Source organism: Brienomyrus brachyistius, chromosome 21 (genome assembly GCF_023856365.1).
Source record: "Brienomyrus brachyistius isolate T26 chromosome 21, BBRACH_0.4, whole genome shotgun sequence".
NCBI lineage: Eukaryota > Metazoa > Chordata > Actinopteri > Osteoglossiformes > Mormyridae > Brienomyrus > Brienomyrus brachyistius.
In genome coordinates this window covers 4,354,729-4,377,936 of record NC_064553.1, presented here as the reverse complement: position 1 = coordinate 4,377,936, position 23,208 = coordinate 4,354,729, and the positions used below count along the sequence as shown (strand labels likewise).

The following is a 23,208-nucleotide window of genomic DNA, read 5'->3' as shown; positions in this document are numbered from 1 at the left end:
TAACATTGTGAAATCGGTGCACACATGTTTTACATATGGATATAATCAACCCATCAATAATAACACATGCGTACCTCAAATATCTACACGAGCTTAAATCATACATGTTAAGTTGTCACAGACAAACACATTCTGTTAAGAGGCCGAGAGAAGGATGCCACATTATTTAAAAATGACACCTTTTGAGGACACTTTAAGTACAACAGCATCATTCAAAAAAAAGGCATATGCTACTACTTACCTGTGACTACATTACCTGTTTAAGTTAGGATTTGTTAATCAGGACAGCATCTGTTTCGGGTATGAATAAGCTCGGAATTTATAAAAGAATCTCCTTTGCTGATGTATCACAGCAACCTGCAACTGGTGAGGCCTGCTTAGCCGTAGGTGTTACGGAGAGGATATCCCTTTAGACATTCCTCATCGGGTCAAAATATGTGCCCTTGAGAGGTAAAGTGGGCTATCCCACATGTCAGTCAAAAATGAGTTTAGTGTCCAATATTAATTATTGAAGGTCCATCTTTTAAATATACCGAGATCTGTGCTACCTATGATATATATTAATTGTAGGGTATAGGCACACTGATTTTTTTGAAAAAGATTTCAACTTTGGGGCTCATTTTCTCAAAGCTTTGTTTTTATGGGATAGTCCACTTTATCTCTCAAGGGCACACATGTGCCGCTAGTTTCTAATTACGGACTCAAAGTGCATGATCCTTTACCGCAGTGTTTCCCAACCTTTTTTGAATTGTGTACCCCCTGAGAGATTTTCTCATACCACAAGTACCCCCTTTGTCAAATGTGTTGATGATTCAATAAAAGTAGAACGTACAACTGATTATCAAATTTAAAACATTTTATTAAATCTCCATAACTTGAACATTTAATTCATTAAGCAACACATCCCAGATAGATTTTCTTTCTATACCAGGGCACAGCTAATGGAATGGCTGATAATATTTACCCATCATCAGGGAAATTAAATATAAAATTTTTTTCCACGTACCCCCTGTAATGTGCTCGCGTACCACTAGGGGTACGCGTACCCCCGGTTGGGAATCACTGCTTTACCGGGACCGGAGAGGTGCGGAGACCACGTGACCGTCCGACGCGCTAGCCACATCTGCGAGGCATCTGAGGTGGGGGGGTTTGAGGCAGGGTAATGGGCCAAAAAGTCAGAGGATACAATAAAAGGCAAAAATATACATGACCCACCGCTCTAAATATTTGCGAAATTCCAGAGTTCAAGTGTAGCCGAAATGATAAAGCCCGCAAGGGGATTTCTTTAAACCACGATTCAGAGAGGCACATTTCAGTTTATATACTTGGAAGTTGGGTTAACCGCACAAGAGTATTTCCTATACACAGTCTTGCCTCTTTGTTGAACTATTCTTTGTATTTTACTCCTTTATTTGTGTCTATTTGTAAGTTAAACTAACCGAACCAATTCACTTCCACAGGGCCTTGTTACAAAACACAATTTGGTATTCATAAACGGAAAGCTTTTTAACAGTGACAGACTAATCAAAAACAAAGCATTATAAAGTCGTATTCACATTTACGAAAAAGCATACTTTAACTGGTTATTAGTGTTATATGGGGAAAAAAATCGTTATATTTGCGCGCCAGACTCACGGATTTCAGAGAGGTGTCTTGAGTCCGTGTGTCTTACAGGAATAAAATTGATTCTGGGTTAAAGTGAAGAGGCTTTTAAAATAATATTTTCCAAAAACCCATCCGCAGAAATTAATTTGCGTTTTCCCTATTAAAAAACAGTCCAAACGCCACCAGTGAACTAGAGGGTAAGCTAAGCTCAGCAAGTCAATTACGCGGTTCCACTGACACCTGCTGGTCGTACGACGAAATAACACCTATACTTTGTTCTCCGAAATAGATATTCCAGCAATAGGTTATATGCAAGTAGGGATTTGCTATATTTATGCACATAAAAATATCGTGGATTACTTAGAATATCTGAAAATGCAATGCAGAAATAGTAATCGATGAATATCCACGAAGTCGGAAAACAAATTTCACATTTGTATTCATGTGGCACTATTAAAACAGGAAAAATTTCTCCAGTATACCACATTCATTGGTATACATCTGCAGAGGGAGAACATCTTACCTGGGTACCAGATGACCCCTTAAAAAACAGTCTATTTGCATCTGCTTATATTGACCTTCACCAATACAACTAGGAACAAATGATAAACCTTGCAGTAATGTTTGAAGGCAGCCAAACCGGCAGACAGCTGCCGCCCTGAATGTTGAGCAATTCTGGGGAAGGAGGTCAGAATAGCACAGCTGGCTTCCACAAGCAGCATCTGTCCTTGACAAAAAGCTGGCATCAGCAGAAAGGTACACCAAAACAGCTACGGTCTACGGGCAAATCACCCAGCACATCGCAGAACAGGAGTCCAAGGCGAGTCAGCTGTAACTCAACCGTGCACATTAACCAGAGAAGCCCCTTAAGTACTCTCAGCTATCACATATTACACTGGCCCACCAACAAATCCTATTAAACTCGTATTCAAAATGAAAAGAATCAGGCACACAGGAGGTGGAAACTAGATTTAAAAAGTTTCACCCAAATTAATATAAATGAAACTGCTGTGGCCTTAATTTTAGTATTCAGGTTATTCGTGTTAGGTACTCTTAATGAAAGGTACTTTATTCCTCTGTTCTCTTCCATTGCCCTTTTACAAATTATCACTTGCACCACCTGTCAACTCTTGAAAGACACACTGATCACAGAAACACCTTGGCTTCCTGCAGCTTGTTTGAAATCTACTCTTAAACCTTACGTTTAGTCTAATATAATCTGTAAATGGAAGAAATCTGCTGCTTCAGTCTCCCTCTGTACTGAGTAGACACAAAGCACCTAGGTCCAACATTTAGTTCCAACAAACAAACACTCCCACACAAATGAAATTTCCAACAGCGTCCATCTTTATTTTGACCATCGCCTCCATCTCTTCACTCTTCTGTCTCAGACTCCTCGTCCTCCTGACTGATCTGGAAGTAGCGCAGTTCGTAGCTCCCCTTATCAGAGGCCACCACTCTCAGCCAGTCACGCAGATTGTTCTTCTTCAAGTACTTCTTCGTGAGGTACTTGAGGTACCTGGAACAAGATCAAATAGTAGATCATAATTTCACCCTTTTCCCTCCATGCAAAACGAATGCAATTTGCTTCCCCCTAATAAATATACAGCAATTGACAAGCTCACACTCAGTCTGCTTCAAATTAAACGTACCTCTTGGAAAACTGCTTTTCTGACGTGACTGTTATTTTGTTCTTCATACGGGCTATCTGAACAACATTGCCGAGGTTTCCGGTTTTACCATTGACCTTCACCCGCTCCTTCAGAAAGGTCTCCTGTTCGAACGAAATGGAATGAAAATGCTAGGGAAGAAAGCCCTAGACAGACTAGGGAAGGTGGCCCTAGTCAGGACGAGACGTTAGTCATAGTTACACAGACGTGTAATAATTTCAAGTATTTATTCAGTTGCAGTACCGGCGTGCACAACAGCCCATAAGTCATCTCCGAAGACTTACAAAATTCCCGGAGTCAAGGATGCCATCCTCGACCGGGTGTGTGAGATCGAGCGTGAATTTCCACGACGGCTTCTTCCTGTCCCTTTTCGCGACAATTTGCTTTTTCTAGAAGGATGGACACAATCAGTTGCTGCGGCAGCAAATACTGTCATGCAAACAGCGACTGATTAATGTTTAAACTGCAGTGTACCATTACACAGTTATGCATAGATCACATACCCCACAGCACAAAGAAAGGTGTGCCAAAAATCTAAGCTTAATGCAAATACTAAAGACTGCGACGGAATTAACCCCCAACCTTTAGGAACACGCTGATGTACATAGTCATGGATAAAACCTCAAGCAAATGTAAACTCAAATTTTAGATAGTTTATCACGGTTAAATACAGCTCTTTCCACAGTCGTTGCTTATTTCATTGCAATGTTTACTTGTCATTTTGGAGAGTGTCTCACGATTTAGAAGATTAAACATTCTATTCACTATGGCTAGCTGGTGACACGTGGACGGAGGATTCCTGTCCCTTGTCGGCATTAGGTTCATATGTCGTTAAAAGTAATTACATCTGCGGTTATAAACATACGTATTCCATTTATTATGTTATATTTTCATAAAAATGGCAACGTACAATTAATCCTGCGAAGATAAACAAATTCTACGCTTCACTAAAACTAACCCTAACGCCAGGCTTCTTACATACCGGCGCCATATTGTGCAGTTTCGTTCCAAAGGAAATGACGGCGCATGCGCCAGGCTTTTGTTAGCGCGCTGACGTCATGCGGCCTTTGCTGATCACATGTTTGCCTAAAAACGTTCAATGGCAGTATTGGAAATTGGGGGTCGAGCATGAGGTCATGCGCGTCCTTGAAGCATAGCCACCGAAATAATGAGCAGTGTCATCAGTGAAGTAGAAAATTATTTTAAAATATTAACTGTAATAAGATTACAGCTTTGAAAAAGGGATCAGCGCCTTAGGCATGGTCTTAACGAATATTTCAGGATACGAAGCACAGTTTGCAAAATCCTTGCTGAGAAAAAAATGATTCGAAACAGAACATCTAATATTCCTATCCGGTATAGTCTATTCTATTATGCAGTTTTCTCTCCATTGTTGATGTAACTTTACACAAAATTTAATTAGAAGCTCACAAGTTTTGGACATAATGTTATATATTAAAATACAGTTTTGTTATGAATTAATTTTTTACGCACAATAAAAGGGTTTCCAGCTTCGGTCAGCTGGCTCCTCTGATTTTGAATTCAAGACAAGTCTGCAAACACATCTATATGTATGTATGTAGCAGTTTAATTGCCTTGTAGCGTTTGCAAACTACCCCAACGCTTTGATGTAATTTTAGATCTATAATAGAATAATATAGATTTCGTGCGTGAGAGTCATGAAAGCGCGAGTGTCACGCCAGATGTGTGAGAGCTGGCAGCCCTGCATAGCAAATTACCGACCCTTAGTGAGTACAGTCCTAGACCCCCGAATTTAAATGCGTAACATTAAACAGCGCGGAATTTTCAGAAATGTGTAAATGTGTGTGGAGTTCGCATGTTCTCCCTCGGCGTGGGTTCTTCCCACTGTCAAAAAAGAAATTCTTGAATAGGACAAGCGGGTACAGAAAATGAATTTATGAGTGTAAATGGCATCCTGTGGTTTTAGAATCAGAATCTTTTTTATTTGCCAAGCATAGAGAAGTACAAGGATTCCCTTTTGGTGTGGGTGGTGTCATGACATTAACAAAAAACATACAAATAAACATCTAAAAGTAAAGATACAGGGATTTTTTTTACAGGAGATGTGCGATGTTGTGTCAAGCATGTGGACAATATAACAAAAGAAATAAATAAATAGATAATGGATGGATGTGATGTGCAAAGAGCTTAGGTAAAGTGCAGAAGAGTTCAGTTAGTTAGAATATGGCAATGAAGCTTGAACAGCGCGTGCTTCCATTATGACAGTTTTTCATGGGTCCTCATTCAGAAGGGCGATGTCCTGGGGGGCAGAAGCTGTTTAGGTGACGATTTGTCCTCGTGCTCAGGGCTCTTATTCTTTGCTTTCGCTGGGATGGAAGATGCTGGGAATTGAGTGGCCAGGATGCAGGGGGTCAGACATTATTTTTTTGGCTCTGTTCTTCATCTGAGATGAGTGCAGTACTTCAAGAGGGGTGAGCTGACAGCCAATGATCTTTTATGTGATATTTTTAGGTGATATTTGTGTCCCATTGATGGATGGGGGTGCGCAGAAATTCGACGGTTTTCGATCTGCTAACAGTAGAGTTCCGTATGATCAAAGGAGGTGGTGCTGGGGTATTATTCCGGAGGTCAGTGATCATTTCCACCGTTTTTTCCCGCGTGTTCAAGTGTAAATTGTTTACATCACACCATGACACCAGTCGACTTATTTCCTGTCTGTAGCTGGACCCATCCCCATTTTTTATGAGTCTAACCAAGATGGGATCTGAAATGAGGTTATCGGTCTTCACCACCTGTTTCCTGCCATTTAAGAAGTCATGGATCCAGTAGCAGAGAGATGGCGATACATTGAGAGATATCAGTATTACACCACTAGAGGGCGTTCCCCTCGTTGAATGCAAAAACAACTAAACCAGGCATTCTCCCAGTACTTAACCTGCTCCCTCCTGTAGTCCAACTTATTGTTTCCATGTTTGTCTTTATTATTTAATAGTAGCAGTAGTAGGATTAAGGAATTAATAGGATAAACAGGATTGAGACTTTTAGAATGATACTCACTGTATGTCAAGACATTGCCTTTGGCGGTGTTTAGCCTTGACCATAGTTTTTATCTTCAGAAAAACATTCACTTTTGAAACATAACATTACTACTGCACTATAAATATATACAAATTACATAATTTACATCAAATACTAGACGATTGACTTCAACAGTATGAATATAATAGAGGCACATTACGCAACATTTTTTGTTCCTGCTTCCTGATAAAATGACCCACTTCAGTTCTCTATGTATTCATTAATTAATTTAGTGCTTTTGCATTTCAGCTTGAGGATAAACTCACCTGAACAGATACCAGCAGCGGAGCCATAAAAATTCAGTGGAGTGGCCAGGGTGGGCCATAGGTCATTTTGGGGGAGGGGGTATATAACTCTAAATATGAATGTAAGGTTTTTAGAAAATAATGGAATGTTTAAGGCACCTAAATGCTATAACTCTACTATTATTAGTATAATTCAGGTAACAAGCTTATACTAAGTACCAGATTCCAAACATCTGCATTACTTCTGTTCTGAGAGCACATGTTTAGCTCTGCAGCACAGTCAGTTCATTGTTTATCAGAATATAATCAGGGACAGAGAAAGAGTTACATAATAAAAGGAGTTACGCTAATGCTAACAAATATAGCCTGTGGAAAGGCGTTAAGGTACCCAGTGACTGACAGCTCAAAATAACCAAATTCTTATGGTGTGAGTTAACAGCTACGAAATAGCACTTCTTAAAATGCTATTAATTTAACTTGTCAGTGATAATCATTGGAGTTTGGCTGAATGGTCATATGCGGCATGTTTTTTTGTTTAAATCAGAAGCTGTGGAAATGAATACGAGTGACGATCAGAAGGAATGTTTACATAAGATAGTCCATTACATTAGGTTCAGTCCAGTGGGCTTTTACATGGAGGACTAAGTGCAAGTAGATAAATGTGTTTGCTGTTATTTCAAAGATGGTTAAAATGTAACCATCCTCTTGCGTCTGCGCTGATCCTGGAAATTTCTGCTGTCAAAACCATTTTTATTAACTAGTTAGTTTTTTGATATAATAATTATTCTTGTGCAATTGTTGTCACATTATTAGTATTCGATTCCATTTTTTGTCCATACTAGACATAAATTCAGTCTTTTTTTGTTGCCTCTTCAGTCAAGCAAAAGAAAGTATTTATTAATTCATATATTAATTTTCTGACTGCAGATTTGGGGGGGGGGGTAACCACTGCAAAGCCACACACATATTACTCAGTACACCAGTTAACTTCATGTCTTCGAACTGGAAACCCAGTTCAGATGGTAGAAACTTCACACCGTCAGCGAAGGCAAGATTCATACCCACAACCCTGGAGATACAAGGCGACACCAATCCTCTATAAAGCAATATGCTCCCCCCCCCCCACCTGAAGGGCTCTGATGAGAAATACCAAAAATGTAAAACCTTTGTTTTTAGACTTTATTACATTTTAATCAGCAACAATGAGGGTGATTGAAACACAACAGTAGGTGGGATTACTGTGCACTGTCAATCGCTGCCAAAATCTATTGGTAACTATATAATAGCTTCTGTAAAGGAGTTAAACTACCCAGTGACTGACAGCTCATGATAATCTCACCCACTATGGATTCTGCAGTCCCTTTTCTCCTGCCATTATTTGTTAGATCAAATGATGAATCATTTTCAGAATTGAGAATTTTAAAATAGACACGCAGTATAAAGAAATTACTGTTCGCTTGATTTTTTTTTTTTTTTTTAGCTTGGGAAAAGAAACCATTAAAAAAAAGTCTTTTTGTCCTGCATACACTCGAAAGGAATGTAGCGCAGAGCAAAAATAATGCTTAAACTGAACGGCGTTAACATGGCCGAACTGTTAGTTATACAAGAGATAAGAACACAAGAGATTTGGGGGGAAAAAGAAATCATCAAATTTTCAAGGCCCTAAATTTGCAGAAAATCTACTTCCTGATTAAAGACAGTAACGTAACACTTCCTGTGAGTACGAGTGCATTTATAACGTATTGTAACACGTATTATAGCATACTCTAACTACAAAGCACGTAAGGTGTAATAAATAAAAATGTAGCGAAATATTATACTAATAATACAGAATGTCGTAAATCTCATAATACTAAGCCAGCTGTAATATAGGTATAAGCCATGAACGGCGTAATCCCCACACTGTAAAAAATCCTGGCCCAGCCTATTAAGCTACGCTGGTTCTCTCTCAGGTGGCTCACTAGCTCACTACCAAATAAGCAGAATAAGAGGTAAGAGTATAAGGAAAGGCGGCGGTAAGGGCAACACACAACCAGCCAGCCAGCCAGCCAGCCGGACCCTTTTCTAAGCCATTGGACTTTGCTTGTTGAGCTTTGCTGCAGTTCTGAGTTTATGGTTTACTTTTCCGTGCACCAGCAGGCCAGCGACTGACCAGTTTACCTTACGGCCCTGGCAGCTCGGCCCGTCTTCTCATACAAGACCACAGTACTTATTCTGCTTGATACTCTCCCACCAACGCGACATTATTTGAACCAACTATGAACTCTAACACTTGTAGCGTAGCATGAATAACACTAAGTATGCTCTAAGTCAATCCCATTACTAAGCAAACGGATAAATAAAAACACTTAAAATACACACGAGCTAAAATGATAACATAACTTGACTGTCTATAGTTATGGAACTCTATGGGTCCGTGTGCAGTCACCAGCCACAATGACCTTTCAGGCCTCTGAGGATGACTTCAGGTGCTCCAGCTCTGTCGCCGCGGCGATGGGGGGGGCGGTGACCTCGCCTGCTCTGAAACTCGGCAGCGATCTCCTCAAACGTCTTGCCCTTGGTCTCCGGCACCCGGAAGTACGTGAAGAGGGTGAAGATGAATAGGAGAGCCGCAAAGATGGTGAAGACGTAGCTTCCGCAAAGGGCCTGGAACGTCACAAGGGAGAGCGAGGCGTCAGGAGGCAAACGCGACGATGCTACTCGTGGCAGGTTTTATGATCTCACACCATCCTTTTTATGAAGATGAAGTATATTGACTGAAATACGCATGTTGAGATGTTACAGGGTGTAAAATGTTCCAAACACTGGATTCCCTTTTCGCTAGTCACATTGTTGTTCCGTGTTTCGGAGCTTGACCCTTACCTCCACGTACGGAAAGCACATGGCAATGATGAAGTTGCTTGTCCAGTTGACGCAGCCGCCCAGGGCTAACGCCGCAGGCCGTGGGCCTTGGCTGAAGAGCTCTGCCACAATGAACCACGGGATGGGGCCTGGCCCGATCTCAAAGAAGCACACGAACAAGAAGATGGCGGCCATGCTGACATGGCTCATCCAGGAGTATGTGCTCTGCGGGAAGGACACAGGAGGGGGTTTCAGCGTGGGAGATAAGGTGGGGGGGGGGGGGGTGATCGTGGCACTCAAACTCCAGTGACACGTGACGTGGATTTGTCAGCCAACACCCAAGCTGTGTGCTGTAGAAAACTTCAGAACCTTCTGGAATATTCTGGTCCTACATGCTCCACCACAAACGCAAAGATTGCTGCTGGGTTTATTACCCATAAAACCCCGCGACTGGTGTTTATCACTAGCTAAATGAGTACTTCTATTCTGGGGATAGTTAGATAGTTAATGAGCTGTAGTGTGTGTCCCAGATTGTCAATAACATTATGTTTTGCTAATGAAAACGAAGCCTTATGCCTTCTGTGTCTGCAGCTATGTTAAAAAAAAATCATATATATTTTTGTACAGCTCTGGAAAAAAATTAAAAGGCCACAGCAAAATTTTCAGTTTCACCAATCCTTCATTTATTGGTGCACGTCTGTGAATAATATATATATTTTTTTTTGCAAATTGCAGCCTGGTTCTTCTCTGCTTCTCGCTGATGAAGGGCTTCTTCCTTGCTTTATGGGATTTCAGTCCTGCTTCTAGCAGCCTGATACACACTGTCCTAGCAGTGCACTTCACACCTGCACTTAATGTTTCCCGTTCCTTTTGAAGGTTATTTGATGTCATCTTCTGATTCAGAGACACTGTCAGATAAGTTAACGGTCACCTCTGGCATTAGAATGTTGCTTCTGCCCTCAGCTGGTTTTTCATTGTTCCCAGTGTCTCCTATTTCACACTGTTCTTGTGTACTGCTGTCTTAGAAACTTTGAGCCTGGAAGCAACCTGCTGCTCAATGTAGCCTTCTCCCAGCAGAACTCGGGATATAACCAGGATTTAAAAATAAAAAAATATATAGAGTGGTCTCTTAATTTTTTCCAGAGCTGTATATATTAAAACGGCAGCAAGCGAGAGGGGGAGTACCAGGTAGACAAGACCAACGGACATGGCCACGGCACAGCAGCACATCCCACCGAGTCCGATCAGGGTCAGAGTACGTCTGCCGGCCCGGTCCACCAGTACCACCTGAGGAACAAACACAAAAAAAATAAATACATATATTTTGTGTTTACAAAAAAATCTGCGCAAGCTTCTAAATTATTAACAGCGGTATCGGTAGTATGTTAATAAGAGTTATCAGGATTGCATGTTGTTTCACTGCTTTTCTCGCATTTGCTAATCAGCGTTTGCGGATCCTGCCGCTGTGCGCTTGAACCGATTCTCTCCGGCAGTCACACGCCCGACAGGCGTCCGGTCCATGAACAGGTAGATAAACGCTTCAGAGTCCTGTCGATAACAGGCGGCTCGCTTCTTACTGCGCCGCCGGCTCGCAGAGGCTCAGGGAGCGCCCTGATGTTTATGAAGCATGCCAGACGCGGCGTTCCAGCCCCAGCACCGGGGACTGAGCCGGGCAGCGGTTCAAAATGCTTTTCAGTGGACATTGTGGTATGTAGCGGGAAAAATTCATTTAAAAGAGGTCAGTGTAGATAGCCAGCGGTACAAGATAAAGTTCGTGCGTCTTTTAGGTGGGAAAAAAAGATAAATCACAATGCATCCTGCTCCTGATAAGCAGTTATGGGTGGATGGATGGATGTCATGCTGGAAAAAAACAGCTTAAACCAGCATGACTGGTTACCAGCATGTCCTGCATAATGCATGCTGGTTATGCTGAGTTTTGGTGCTGGTGAACCAGTATCATTAACAAAATATTGCTAGTGGACCTGCTTCACGTGCAGGTAGACCAGTATAGTTATGCAGGTCCACCAGCTACACCAGCACCAAACCAGCCTGAACCAGCATGAAAATCATGCTTCTCTTCAGCAGGGTGGATGGATGGATAGAGAAAAAAACTGCATGTTATAGTGGATTTGTGCTATATGTCTCATTTCTGTGATCGACATGGGAGAAAGTGGTACTTTTGTTGCTAAGAGACTTAAATATCTGTGTTGTATCTTCACATTAGGGTTACTTACTGAAACCATGGTGAAAATGGTGTTTATTACACCCACGCCGATAGTAGCGTAGACCGGCTCTGTAACACCAGCTTTGTAGAAAATTGCCGTCGAGTAATAAAAAATCTGAGGAGGAGGAAGACAAACATCTTTTGTTTAAATGAGCTGGAGAGCAATAAAGGCTCCGTTCAGTGATTGGAGGATGGAAGGGGGCGGGGCTCACGCCGTTGATCCCGGAGAACTGCTGGGAGAGGTGCATCATCAACGCCACGAGCAGCTGCTGTCGGTAGGCGGGCGAGCGCACCAGTGTCACGATGGACACCTTCGCCTCCTTCATCACCTCCTCCTTCTCCTTCTTCATCTCTGCCAGGTCTTTCGAAAAGTCACATTCCCCACGGAACCGTCTCATACCTCAGGGATCGGAAAAAAATCGGGCTTAGTGGGTTATAGTGGATTCCTGTTCTCACATTGCCCCCCTGGTTTATGACTGTGCACGTGACCTTTAGTGGACTGACAGTTGGTCTAGAATATATAGGTAGAGGTCATGGATTCAAAACCCACCAGCTGTAAGTGACTTTGAATAAAATCATCAGATAAAGATGTTACATCGGTCATTCTCAGACAGTCTATGTTTTTGCTCCCTCCCGGCTAGGAATGTGGACAGTCCAGGGGTCCAAGCATGGGGTTGGGAGGAAGCAAAATGTGGAATATCCGGGGGTTCCCAAGGATCGGGTTGGGAAACACTACATTGCATAATTATTTATGGAAAATGGCTGAAGCATCATATATAGCTGGATGTATAAGCTACTTGGACAAAGAGACCATATAACAGGAAGGAGGCGTACATTTTCGTGCCTCCTCCTCTTTGCCCAGTTTGATGTAGAGGTAGCGAGGGCTCTCGGGACACAGGGGCAACAGCAGGCTCTGGAGGATGGCAGGCGCCCCAGACAGGCCCAGCAGGACCGGCCAGAGAGCATCGTTCCCCAGCAGGAAGTCCAGACCAATCACCTATAGGGCAGACAGGAAGCTGGGATCATAGAGTCTACAACCGTGGAAAAAAATTTAGAGACCACAGCACAATTTTTTGTTTCACCCATTTCTCAATTTATGGGTGTGTCGTATTTATTGTTTGCAAACTGAAACCTGGTTCTTCTCTGCTTCTCACTGATGAAGGGCTTCTTTCTTGCTTTATGGGTCTTCAGTCCTGCTTCTAGGAGCCTGATATGAACTGTCCTAGCAGTGCACCTGCACTTAGTGTTTCTCGTTCCTTTTGAAGGTCACTTGATGTCATCTTCTGATTCAGAGACACTGTCAGATAAGTTAACAGTCACCTCTGGCATTAGAAAGTCGCTTCTGCCCTCTACCTGCCTGGTTTTTCATTGTTCCCAGTGTCTCCTGCTTCACCTTATTCTTGCTTACTGCTGTATTAGAAATTTTGAACCTGGAAGCAACCTGCTGCTCAGCGTAGCCTTCAGCCAGCAGAACCTCGATTAAACTACGATTTAGAAATGCAGATTGGTTTAAAAATATAGTGGTCTCTTAATTTTTTCCAAGGCTGTATGTAGCAACCCAAAGTGATAAATATGGCGGCAAACTAACTTATCTGCAAAGCAATGAGTGTGTAAAATAATCAAATTACAGCAGAGATTGTAAATAGTTATTTTCATAGTACACGAATCAAATTACATAACACCGCTCGCCTCACTAAGGGAAAGGACAGAAGGTCATATTTTTCAGTACAGGAGGTATATATTTGGGCAGCTTTCAGCGTTTGCCATTTGGTTGAGGCTAACATTGGCCTGATAAATGGATGTAAATCCGAACGGTAAAGTGCATTTCTTAGGAATATTGTGTATTACCTGGAATGAGTTTAGAGTCCTAATGGTGTCCAACTCTACAGGGCACAGTACAGGGAAGATACTGGCACAGTAAAATGCAGTAATGCGTATTTATATTACGCATAATATTACTGAAATGCTGAGCTTGTAGTTTGCTTGCATCAAATCAAGATCTCAACACCTTGCCAAGATATTCTGAGAAATGACATACGATTATCAATGGCCATAAATATTACATAAGCTTTGATTGCCGCGTGAAATCCATCATCGATGGTGGCTACGACTGAGATCGTGGAGACTATCACCTCCAGTTTTACTCACCTGGCTAATGAGGATCCCAGACACTATGGCCAGTTGGTGCAGGGTGCCCAAAGCACCTCGATATGCCACCGGTGCGATCTCTCCAACATACATGGGCACCAGGCCAGAGGACAGACCTTGGAGAGCCCGGGGCAGAGTGTTAGTGGGCAATGCCAGCAGCCATTAATGCCGCTGCTCTGGCAACCAATAAACACATATTTCCCACAAGGCTTGAAACATATTGCAAGTATTCAGTCAGAGTTTTACTGCCAGCAATCGTTTTTGGATGTAACACCACATGCTCTTGGTGGTCTCCAAAAAGATGATTTAAATTTGGAGTCTTAATGAAGGATCAAGGAGTAGCTATTGTTGTGTACCAGTCAACACATGGCAGTGATGCTAACCGAAGCTAGCGCCTTCTTACCACAGTAGAATCCCATCACGGCTCGGCCTGCGATGACCATGATGTGAGGAACGCCCTTGTTGGCCAGACCCATCAGCAGGCCCCCCGTAACAGCTAGGATGTTCACCGCTAGCATGCCCTTCACCCTGGGGATTGATGGGCATCACTATCCTCTCAGAACGTCCCAGGCAAGACTTCCACACATCTCTCTTTCCTCCCTCCATTTGGTGGAGTACATTTTCACCGAATCCGATATACCACGGTGGACACCGGCCTTGGTAAACGGCTAATATTGTATTGTCGTCGAGTTTCTCGGCTAGGTTGCTATAGGAAATAGTTCTCTTTTGTGTGTGAGAATATCGAAAGGCAGAAGGTAGAAGATGTGCGTCATGTTCCTCACCTTCCTCTCAGGTCACCCACAAACCCCACGAAGAAGGAAGAGATCATGCCGCCGATGGAGAAGATGGACACGGACAAGGACCAGTACATGAGCACGGTGGGGTGGGGAAGTCCTTCGGTGGCATTATCGGAGTGGGACACGTTTTGAAGGACCCCCAAGGCACGGCCATAGTGCCGCTCGATGACCTACAACCCCCCCCCAGGAATACAAATGTGTCTTCAAACTGGCTATGGGATCGATTATGTCACCGCTGTTTTACAAGCAACACTAAGGAGCCTCTGGACCTGAAGGTGTCTAAATGTTCACTAATGTATTTATTAAATGGTACTAAAGCTTATTTGTCCAACTTATTTACAGTTTGCTTTTATAATTATATACATTTCTGATACAAGAATTTACAGCTATTCGTATGGCTATTTGCCTCCACAGCTATATTTATGTAACAGATGCCTTCCTGTGAGGTTTCACAAGCAAGTGTACAAGTTAAAATCCAGACCAAGGTTTTGTTTCAACCAACCAGTTGAGTCTGTGACTTTGACTATTCATGTTCAACTGGGTGGTTGAACCAAAACCTCGGTCTGGATTTATACTTTCTGGACCTGAACTTTCCACGTCTGTTTACAAGAATCAGCGCACATGGTCAGCCTGCGTCCCAGGAGTAAATGGGGTTGAGGGCCCTGTTCAGTCACAGGTATAAGTCATAGGCCACAGAGCCACACGACCCCCCAACAATAATACTGGTCGATTTTTCTGGTCGATCACTGATGTCTGAGCTGATAATACTCTTGTATCCAAGTTGGCATCTTGTACGCCTCGCTTGTAACATAACTTTGAGCAGAAACGTCTGCCAGATAAAATCCAGTCTGCTGCAGCAGTATTTCATGCCCGCACGTGGACAAGCCTGCCCAGCTAACAATTACTAGTTCCCCTAACATTCCAGGAAGGTTACTTTTAGGTTACGTGAATGTTCCCTGAAGGTTTGTTCGGTTGTCCTTCGCTTAGGATAACGTTGCTGTCCAGTTATAGGAACGTTCATGCGACATTAGGGTGTTAGTTTGGGGAATGTCCTGATGCATAATAGGCTGGTGTAACTAAAGGTCACGCGAAGTTCGTACCTTTTGTGGTGCGTTGATGACTCCAAGGCTGTAGCCGTACTGCAGCGACCCGAGCACAGCCGTGAAGACTGCCAGTATAAGAGTGCCCGACAGCTGCTACAGAGCATGAGCACATGAGCACCTATCAGAAGTGTCCTGGCTCCCCGTAAACTCCGCCCACCCCCCCAATAAAACCCCGCCTCCCATTCAAGCTTCCTTGCACCCCCGATTAGCAGAAGGCTCTTGTCATTGCATTGTTGAGGATTTTCCTTTTTTAAAAATAATTTTCCTCTTGGGTAAGCTAAATTGAGCCAATCTGATACACAATTAAACACCATACAGGAAGGGTTGCCAGCTCTCATGCATCTGACGTGGGGCTCACGCTTTCAGACTCCCACGCTCATGCAATAAGTCGTACAGCAAATCTACATCATTCCATTATAAACCTCAAATTAGCTACATCAATAACATTGGGGTAGTTTGTAAACCCTACAGACTATTTACCGTGTAATAAAATGGTTACATGCATGTGCATGTGTGTCTGCAGACTTCTCTCAAATTTTACATCTCACTCTAGCTAGCTGACCAAACTTGGCAACCATGCACACAGGGCTATAGGAACACAATATGTACACACACACACACACACACACACACACACACACACACTTCTTTTTAGTTTCATGTCTAGCCTGGGTTTTTATTAGATGGAAATTCAAAATATTTAACAGTAAGATGCTTACACTCTCGACTAAACTACCTTTAACCACCCTGTAAAGCCAGGCTAGGAAAGGACCAGCAGATCGAAAAACCTGTGGTAGAAAATCAACAGGGGCAATGAAGCAGTATATTTAAGCTCAGTGTTTCAGCTTTGCTGCTACAATGCTTGCTAGTTATTTTTCCAACACTGGTTAGCGACTCCCGCTGCTGTCCGGCTATCTCCCATGCCCTCAACAGTGCAGCGCTCCTAGCTAACGGACATAGAATTATTCCATCTTTCTGACTTGGAGAGACATGATGAAGTGGCACAAGCTTGGACCCCAATGAGGAAAAATCTCGTCCTCAAAGTCATCGTTTAATCATGCATCATGGCAACGTTTCAGAATACCCGAGAGCAGTGGCAAAATGAATGTCTGCCGGTTAGTGAGACCGTTCCTCTAGGCAAACACTGCTAACTCACTGTATCTTTGAATATATAGAAAGACGTCGGCCAGTGTCATTTGTATTACTTTCACACAACACCACATTTTTGGGACAAAACACTACTATAAGCAGTAATAAATAATGACAAATAAATACGGCAATTTAACATTCACTGTGTCCTTTAATCTCCACAACTGGCCGTATCCAATTCCCCCAAGAAAATCCCTTATTTAAATTTTTGAAACAAATTTGGCATTCTGGCATAATTCTTCACCTTAATCAGGAGTAAATAAAGACAAGGATGAAGTGAAATATTTAATTTTTTATTCCCCAAAAAGCTGGTGGTCTAACCATTCTTTACAAGTAATGAATTATCAGAGCAGATTCATGTCTTTACCTTTCCAGAATCCATCTTCTCCCTTGTGTGCAAAGCTCCCCTCCCCAGCTAAAAGCTGCTCCAAGGTTGTTGTTCTCAAGCTAGATAGATATTAGACCAGGGTAATGTTCAACCCCACTGACGCTCCAACCAGCTGCCACAGATTACACAATGCCATGTACTGTGGCAGCTCTTAAAAAAATGATTTTCACATTCATTAATAAATGTCAATATATATATATATATTCCTCTGCATTTCACAATTTAAACGTCCCCCAAGAAATCAGGTAAACGGTAGAGCCAATACGTTCCATTTTCCCCAAGCCGTCTAACGTGTGGGAATAGCTACCTTTGAATGTGCCGGTTCTTGCATAAATCTTGGAGTGAGGGGCACTGGGATCGGAGCTTCGCATTAAAAAGCCAGTGAGAGATACCCAGGAGTACAAAAAAAAAAAAAAAAAGAGAGAGAGCACGAGTGACAGGAAAGTAGTCGATAACAGATCGTTCTAGGGGACAAAGTCTGCTCGCGGGAAATTCTTCAGCCCTGGTGAGAGACCCGGACGAGAAAACAACTATGTCGACATCAAAGTCCTTAAGCGGCAGGTTTTACCTTGGAAGGAGATGCAAGCGAGACAAATTTATTAATGAATTATTATTTATTTATATATTTATTTTTTTTAAAAAACAGATGTTACTACATTTCAGATCCAAAACAAAATGGTGACAGTACTGAGTTCTGGGGCGCGAGGGCCCAGCAGTGATGGACAGCCCCTCGAACACGGGGCTGGATCCCACTTTAAACCTGTATGATTGAGACCAGAGAGTCCAGAAAGTTCTGCAAAGGCTACACAGATAGTAAAAGGGAAGGAGCCATGGTATCAGTACACCTTATTGCTAGACACGCCTGGACAGAAACCTCCTGCCCCCAAATCAGGTTCCTTATTCTTATTTAATTCATATTTAAAATACAATGTCTTGGGCCAGATTAATCAAAGTTTTTTTTTTTTTTTTTTTTACCAGAGCACCTGCTTTGTGTCAAAAACAGAAAAGAATAAAATGCATTTGCTTGACATTTTAAATCACATATAGTGACGGTATTTGTGAAATTAATGGCTAACATTGATAAATCTGGCCCTAAATGTGCAAACATTACTAGAAACCCAGGATAATATTTAAAAGTATTACAGTGATTTCTCCTACTTTGGAAAAAGATAAACATGAAGAAAAACACAAGTATAAACATAGCTTATATCTTTAGGAAAGAATTATTTTTATCCCACGACAGGCTCCGGAGCCCCCACAACCCTGAAAAGTACAAGCGGTTTCAGAAAATGGATGGATGGATATTAGCACTTAATCTCCCAAAATTCTGCCAATAAAAACAGAATGTCCTTGTGAACCAGGTGCACCGTGTCCATGGTTCACAATTAAAAATCGATACTGTGGTGGTTTGCACAACAACAAATCAATATAGGGGGGAGTGACCAATGGAAATCCGCTTCCAGCTCAGTTACACGGCAGAAGGACCCATCTGCTACATTCTGCCCACTGTCGCCCTAAGGACCCCAGGAGTTTCCCGGTCAGCAGAGCTACAGCACACAGGCAGGCACTGATCCACCAGTGTGTCGAACCCCGACCTCCTCGCAAGCACCAATTTGTACTCAAGGCACAGAACGAGTCCCTGTGCTTTCACTCCAGGAGGGTCATGAGCCAATCAAATCCAGATCTGCTTCCACAACTTCCCACTAATTACGCCTCGTCTGCCGACTGTAAAACACACATTCGTTGCGGGTATTTCTAAGGAGCACGACCGCCAGCCTCCTCTGTGTAGACGCCCTGACTATATCGACACCTTGGTCTAACCTCGCTGGTGGGGGTGTCATCCCAAAAAATTTCCAAAACAAAATGGACGAAAACAGACAAAGGAGAGGTAGGTGAATCAGATGAGAGACAGATTTGTTTATCATTTTTCCTTCCTTTCCACAACATCAATGGCACGTGTATGAGCGTGGTCACGTCGATAATGAAGGGGGGAAAAAAAAAAACACAATGTTTATTTTGGACAGGTTTTCAGAGTGGCCTGCTTAAAAAAATTATGATACATTACAGGAATGAGCTTAGGTGGGTCTTTGTACAGGCCCACAGCATGGCAGCAGGGTTACAGTAGATGAGGAGCCGCCCGCAATCACACACCTGGCTCCCATTGATGCAGAAGACTGAGCACCCATATCAGTTAAGTTCACTGTCCAGCAACAACTGGGATTCCTACTCAATGCAAGGACCCCAGTTTCAGGGAAAAAAATAAAATAAAAATAAAAATACAAAATAAACAAAGTCACTCGTGGTGTGTCAGCATGACTACAACGTCAGAAGTTCATGGCTGGATCCCCAGCTGAAGCTACTAGATCGAAGGAGTCGAGTAAAACCCTGAAAAAAGCCCCGATTGGGGGGTGCACTTTTGGTGGGACTGGAGATATGAGGCAGGGCAATGGCGAGACCAGATTTGGCACATGGAGGGGGACTCGATTGTTTCACGGCGAAAGGCAGAAACGGGGTGACACACATGCGGAAATCGCCGGAGGCCGACAGGGAAAAAGGAGGAACAGACCCAAATATAATCTTCACGACTGCACTTTTCAACAAAGTCCATTGTGTACAATTATCCACAATTACGATCCTCCGTGACGGATGTCACCGTTTGGTGAAATTTACTGTCACACGTTCGGGCTCCTTGCACAGCTCTCATAAGGAAATACATCCCAATTACCTTCCCCCTTCAAGCTCAAAATGATAGACACAACGAACAAGAGGAAAGGGGGGGGGGGCTTTATTAAAAATAAATAAAGGAACTCTTTTGCCCCATGTGATGCTCCACATATGGGTGCTTCCCATGGTGCATGGTGTTCTGATATAGAATGTGATTCAGGATCCTGCCCCCCCACAAGAGGGCGGTGACAACAGCACCATTGGAGAAGATGCCTTCCTCTTCACAACACCCACCCGGAGGGGTAGGGGGGGGGCGTGTCGATCCCGGCTCTTGTGTGGTGGTGTGATTATCAGGCTTCTTCTTGTTTACCACAAGGGCTATGAAAGTGACACTCGTGGGGGGGGGGGGGGGGGTGAGTAGGAATCCACAGATGACCATCAAGGAGGGATTTACCAATTCATCATGGAGCTCCGATTGAGAGTCATGAAGAAGACTTGGCTGCTCCCCCCAGAACGAACTGAAGCGAAGAAGACCTGACGGGACAGAGAGGATTGTGGGAATGAGGTGGGTGCTTTTGGGGTCTCGGTTGCTGCAGTAGTGCTGGCGGGAGGTGGGAGGGGCGGCTCCTACCTTATCGTTCCTCTCACAGAGGAACTTTAATCGCTGAGCTCGCTTGTGCATGAAGACGCCGTCGAGGTGTCCCGTCTCCACAGAACGAATCTCAATGGCCTTCTCTCCCCAGCCCATGATCTGGTTGGAGTGGATGTAGGCTGCAAGACAGGAACAGTGGGAGTCAGCCAACGACTGGCTTGCTGCCTATCATCAAACAGCAACCTCTAGTGTACAGTGACAGCAATGCAAAACAATGACTGGAGCTAGTACCAGGCCATGAGACAATGTGGGGAGATCTCTGCGGCAGTTTCTAGTCGGAAAGCAATCACTGGCTGTGTAGCAATCAATAAACTACAGCCACTTAATAATAAGACCACTTAACCTATATAATATAGACACAAGGACTGATTTAGACAGCCTTCTTTGGGTGCCATGCACCTCTTGGCCAGTAGGTGGCAATAACACATGGCAAACATTCGTTTGTGGCTGCACTGGGAATACCAGAACTATTGAAGATACATCAGAGATTCACGTTTGATCACACCTTGGCTGCAGTTGCGTTTGGGCTCTGCTGGTAGGACAAGGCAGGATTTTAATGATTCACTCGAGTAAGGCTCTCTTTTCATGGGATAACTTAGAAGATAAGACCTTACGCAGCGGCTGCATGACGAACAAGGAGCCTTTGGCTTCGTTGGCTGATCACCTGACGAGGCAACCCGACAGTAAATCACCCCCAGGGATGACTCTGGGCACTGACAGCAGATCAGGAACTAGGAACCTTTTCGTGCGGATTATAGAGCATGACGACGAATTACCGAGCTTAAAATTAAATCCCGAGTACGCCGCAAAACCACAGTCCCCTGGATGGTCCAACGACCACATGAACTTCAGAGCTGTGACTGACATTCCCGAAACATGGGGCCTCATTTTCTCTCAATCGCAGGGAGAGAAAAAAAAAACCAAACCATGAGGGACCCCGTTGCCATGCAGCAGGTGCTTTAAACCGAACTGGAGCTCACACTTATCAAATCACGTCTATCCCCTAGAAGAAAACCCCTCTGTGAATGTTATTAAACTTTAAATGAACCCTAAACATCTGCATCTCCCGATCACAGTTGCCAGTTTCTTCCTCCTGTCGAGTTTCCATTATTTTAGAAATGAGGCGGCGTTACCCAATATGGATTTTTACATCTCCCTCTCACCGTCCTCAGACCTCTGAGGACACACGTGCAAACATTCAGCGAATGCTTCGTATAAGAAATGCTAGCAACGAAAAGATCAAAAAGCAGAGAGAGGGTGGACAGAAAGTGGTACGTAGATGTAGCTGAAGATGGTGCCAGGATGCAGATTATCATCAGAACAATCGCAGAGGTGGAAAGAGGGGTACAAATCCAGACCAAGATTTTGTTTCAACCAACCAGTTGAGTATAAAGAGTCACAGTCACAGAGGACTCAACTGGCTGGTTCAAAGAAAATCATGGTCTGGATTTGTACTGGTTGCTGGACTGTGGGGGAGGTAGGGGTGGGTCTGAGAGCCCAGTGGAGGAGGAGTTATCAGACACCTACCAACAGAAGTGGGCATCTCCCCCCACTGTAGCACCACGTCCTTGGTGATCCTGCCATAGGTATTCACATAGACCCCCTCGTCCTCGTAACACAGGAGCATCTCCATGCCATCAGTCTTGGGGAGAATCACGATGGCATGTGGAGAGATGGTGCTCTGAATCTGGTGGGGGGGGGGGGGGGGGGGAGCACAGTGTTGGATGAGTAGATTTGGTCAGTTGCAAAGCAGAACAGTAAACACCAGGTGGCGCTGCCCGATCCTCACATCGGAGCGATTCCCCCACATCGGTGATGAACCCCCTCCCCCCCCCTCTTACCACAGGCTGCCAGCCTATTCTGCTTGCCTTGTGGAAAATCATTTCCTCACCCCCCTCAGATTTCACAGGTGACTTAACATTCGTTTATTCGTTTGCAAGTTTTCCAGCAGTGAAGAGGCAAGAATTTTAAACTGTTACATAGTCTTCCCAGTTACGTCTCAGCTAAACGGAAATCATCGTCCGTGTACCATACATTTAAATTTCACCTCTCTCAGTAAGGAAACTAAAGATGTGAAAACAAGTGAACATAGGACCGTGAGACAGAGTCTTACATGGGACGGGATGTAGATGTCGTAGGGATTTCCGGAATCCACATCAATCACGTGAAATCCAACACTGGACCCGTAAATAACCTTTAACCTCTGACCTTCTTCCACGGTCAAGTCCACCAGCTGTGGTTTCTGCTGGAGATCTGTGAAAGACTAAAAAGCATGAACAAGCACAGTAAGACATGCAGCCATGCCAATGTCACCAAGACAATCCACTGCAAGTCCTCTATACGAGTGCTGCCATCACACTGCCCTATGCCAGTTGGCTCAGTGTCACCTTGTGACACATCTGAACCAATCAAAATCACTTTTGAAACGTTACATAAGCAAATCTATGGGTTATTCTCGGTTCAAATGTTTTACTATGAATTCTTAAAAAAAAAAAAAAAAATTCAGGATAGAAACGGTAATCTTCAGCTGTACACTGAAATATGAACACACAGTGAGGAAAGATAATAATCTTTTATGCCACTTAAAAACTGTTCCAAAGCGTGACAAACATCTCATAACTCATAACGCGCCTTGTATACGGTTCACTGGAGTGTTAAAGGA

General features: G+C 43.5%; 3 protein-coding genes across 3 annotated transcripts in view; all 3 read right to left on the bottom strand.

The window, feature by feature from the left end:
• Positions 1 to 2,929: 2,929 nt before the first annotated feature.
• rpl22l1 (ribosomal protein L22-like 1) lies at positions 2,930 to 4,286 on the bottom strand. Its single transcript, XM_048990001.1, has 4 exons — positions 4,258 to 4,286; positions 3,560 to 3,664; positions 3,258 to 3,379; positions 2,930 to 3,124 (listed from the first exon to the last, which is right to left on the bottom strand). Exons 1-4 carry the CDS (start codon positions 4,264 to 4,266, stop codon positions 2,980 to 2,982), a joined length of 381 nt encoding a protein of 126 aa, XP_048845958.1. The 5' UTR covers positions 4,267 to 4,286; the 3' UTR covers positions 2,930 to 2,979.
• A 3,452-nt stretch (positions 4,287 to 7,738) lies between these two features.
• Positions 7,739 to 17,621, bottom strand: slc2a2 (solute carrier family 2 member 2). The gene is given in 13 exon segments (XM_048988562.1): positions 7,739 to 9,079; positions 9,081 to 9,226; positions 9,443 to 9,646; positions 10,607 to 10,708; positions 11,656 to 11,760; positions 11,858 to 12,045; positions 12,480 to 12,642; positions 13,794 to 13,909; positions 14,197 to 14,321; positions 14,576 to 14,760; positions 15,691 to 15,786; positions 17,210 to 17,289; positions 17,538 to 17,621. Coding segments are annotated over 12 exon segments (1,500 nt in total). The 5' UTR covers positions 17,225 to 17,289; positions 17,538 to 17,621; the 3' UTR covers positions 7,739 to 9,024.
• Positions 17,622 to 17,825: 204 nt separating this feature from the next.
• Positions 17,826 to 23,208, bottom strand: part of LOC125716356 (TRAF2 and NCK-interacting protein kinase-like) — a 53,329-nt gene continuing 47,946 nt past the window's right edge. The window contains 4 exon segments of the mRNA XM_048988561.1: positions 17,826 to 20,428; positions 20,526 to 20,665; positions 22,074 to 22,233; positions 22,660 to 22,809. Of these exon segments, the coding sequence (XP_048844518.1) occupies positions 20,345 to 20,428; positions 20,526 to 20,665; positions 22,074 to 22,233; positions 22,660 to 22,809 (534 nt within the window). The 3' untranslated portion in view covers positions 17,826 to 20,344.

Coding starts and splice junctions, on each gene's coding strand:
- rpl22l1 (XM_048990001.1), bottom strand. Junction 3,380..3,559: donor TCCTTGACTCCGGGAATTTT/GTAAGTCTTCGG, acceptor TCGTTCGAACAG/GAGACCTTTCTGAAGGAGCG. Junction 3,125..3,257: donor GAAAAGCAGTTTTCCAAGAG/GTACGTTTAATT, acceptor ATCTTGTTCCAG/GTACCTCAAGTACCTCACGA.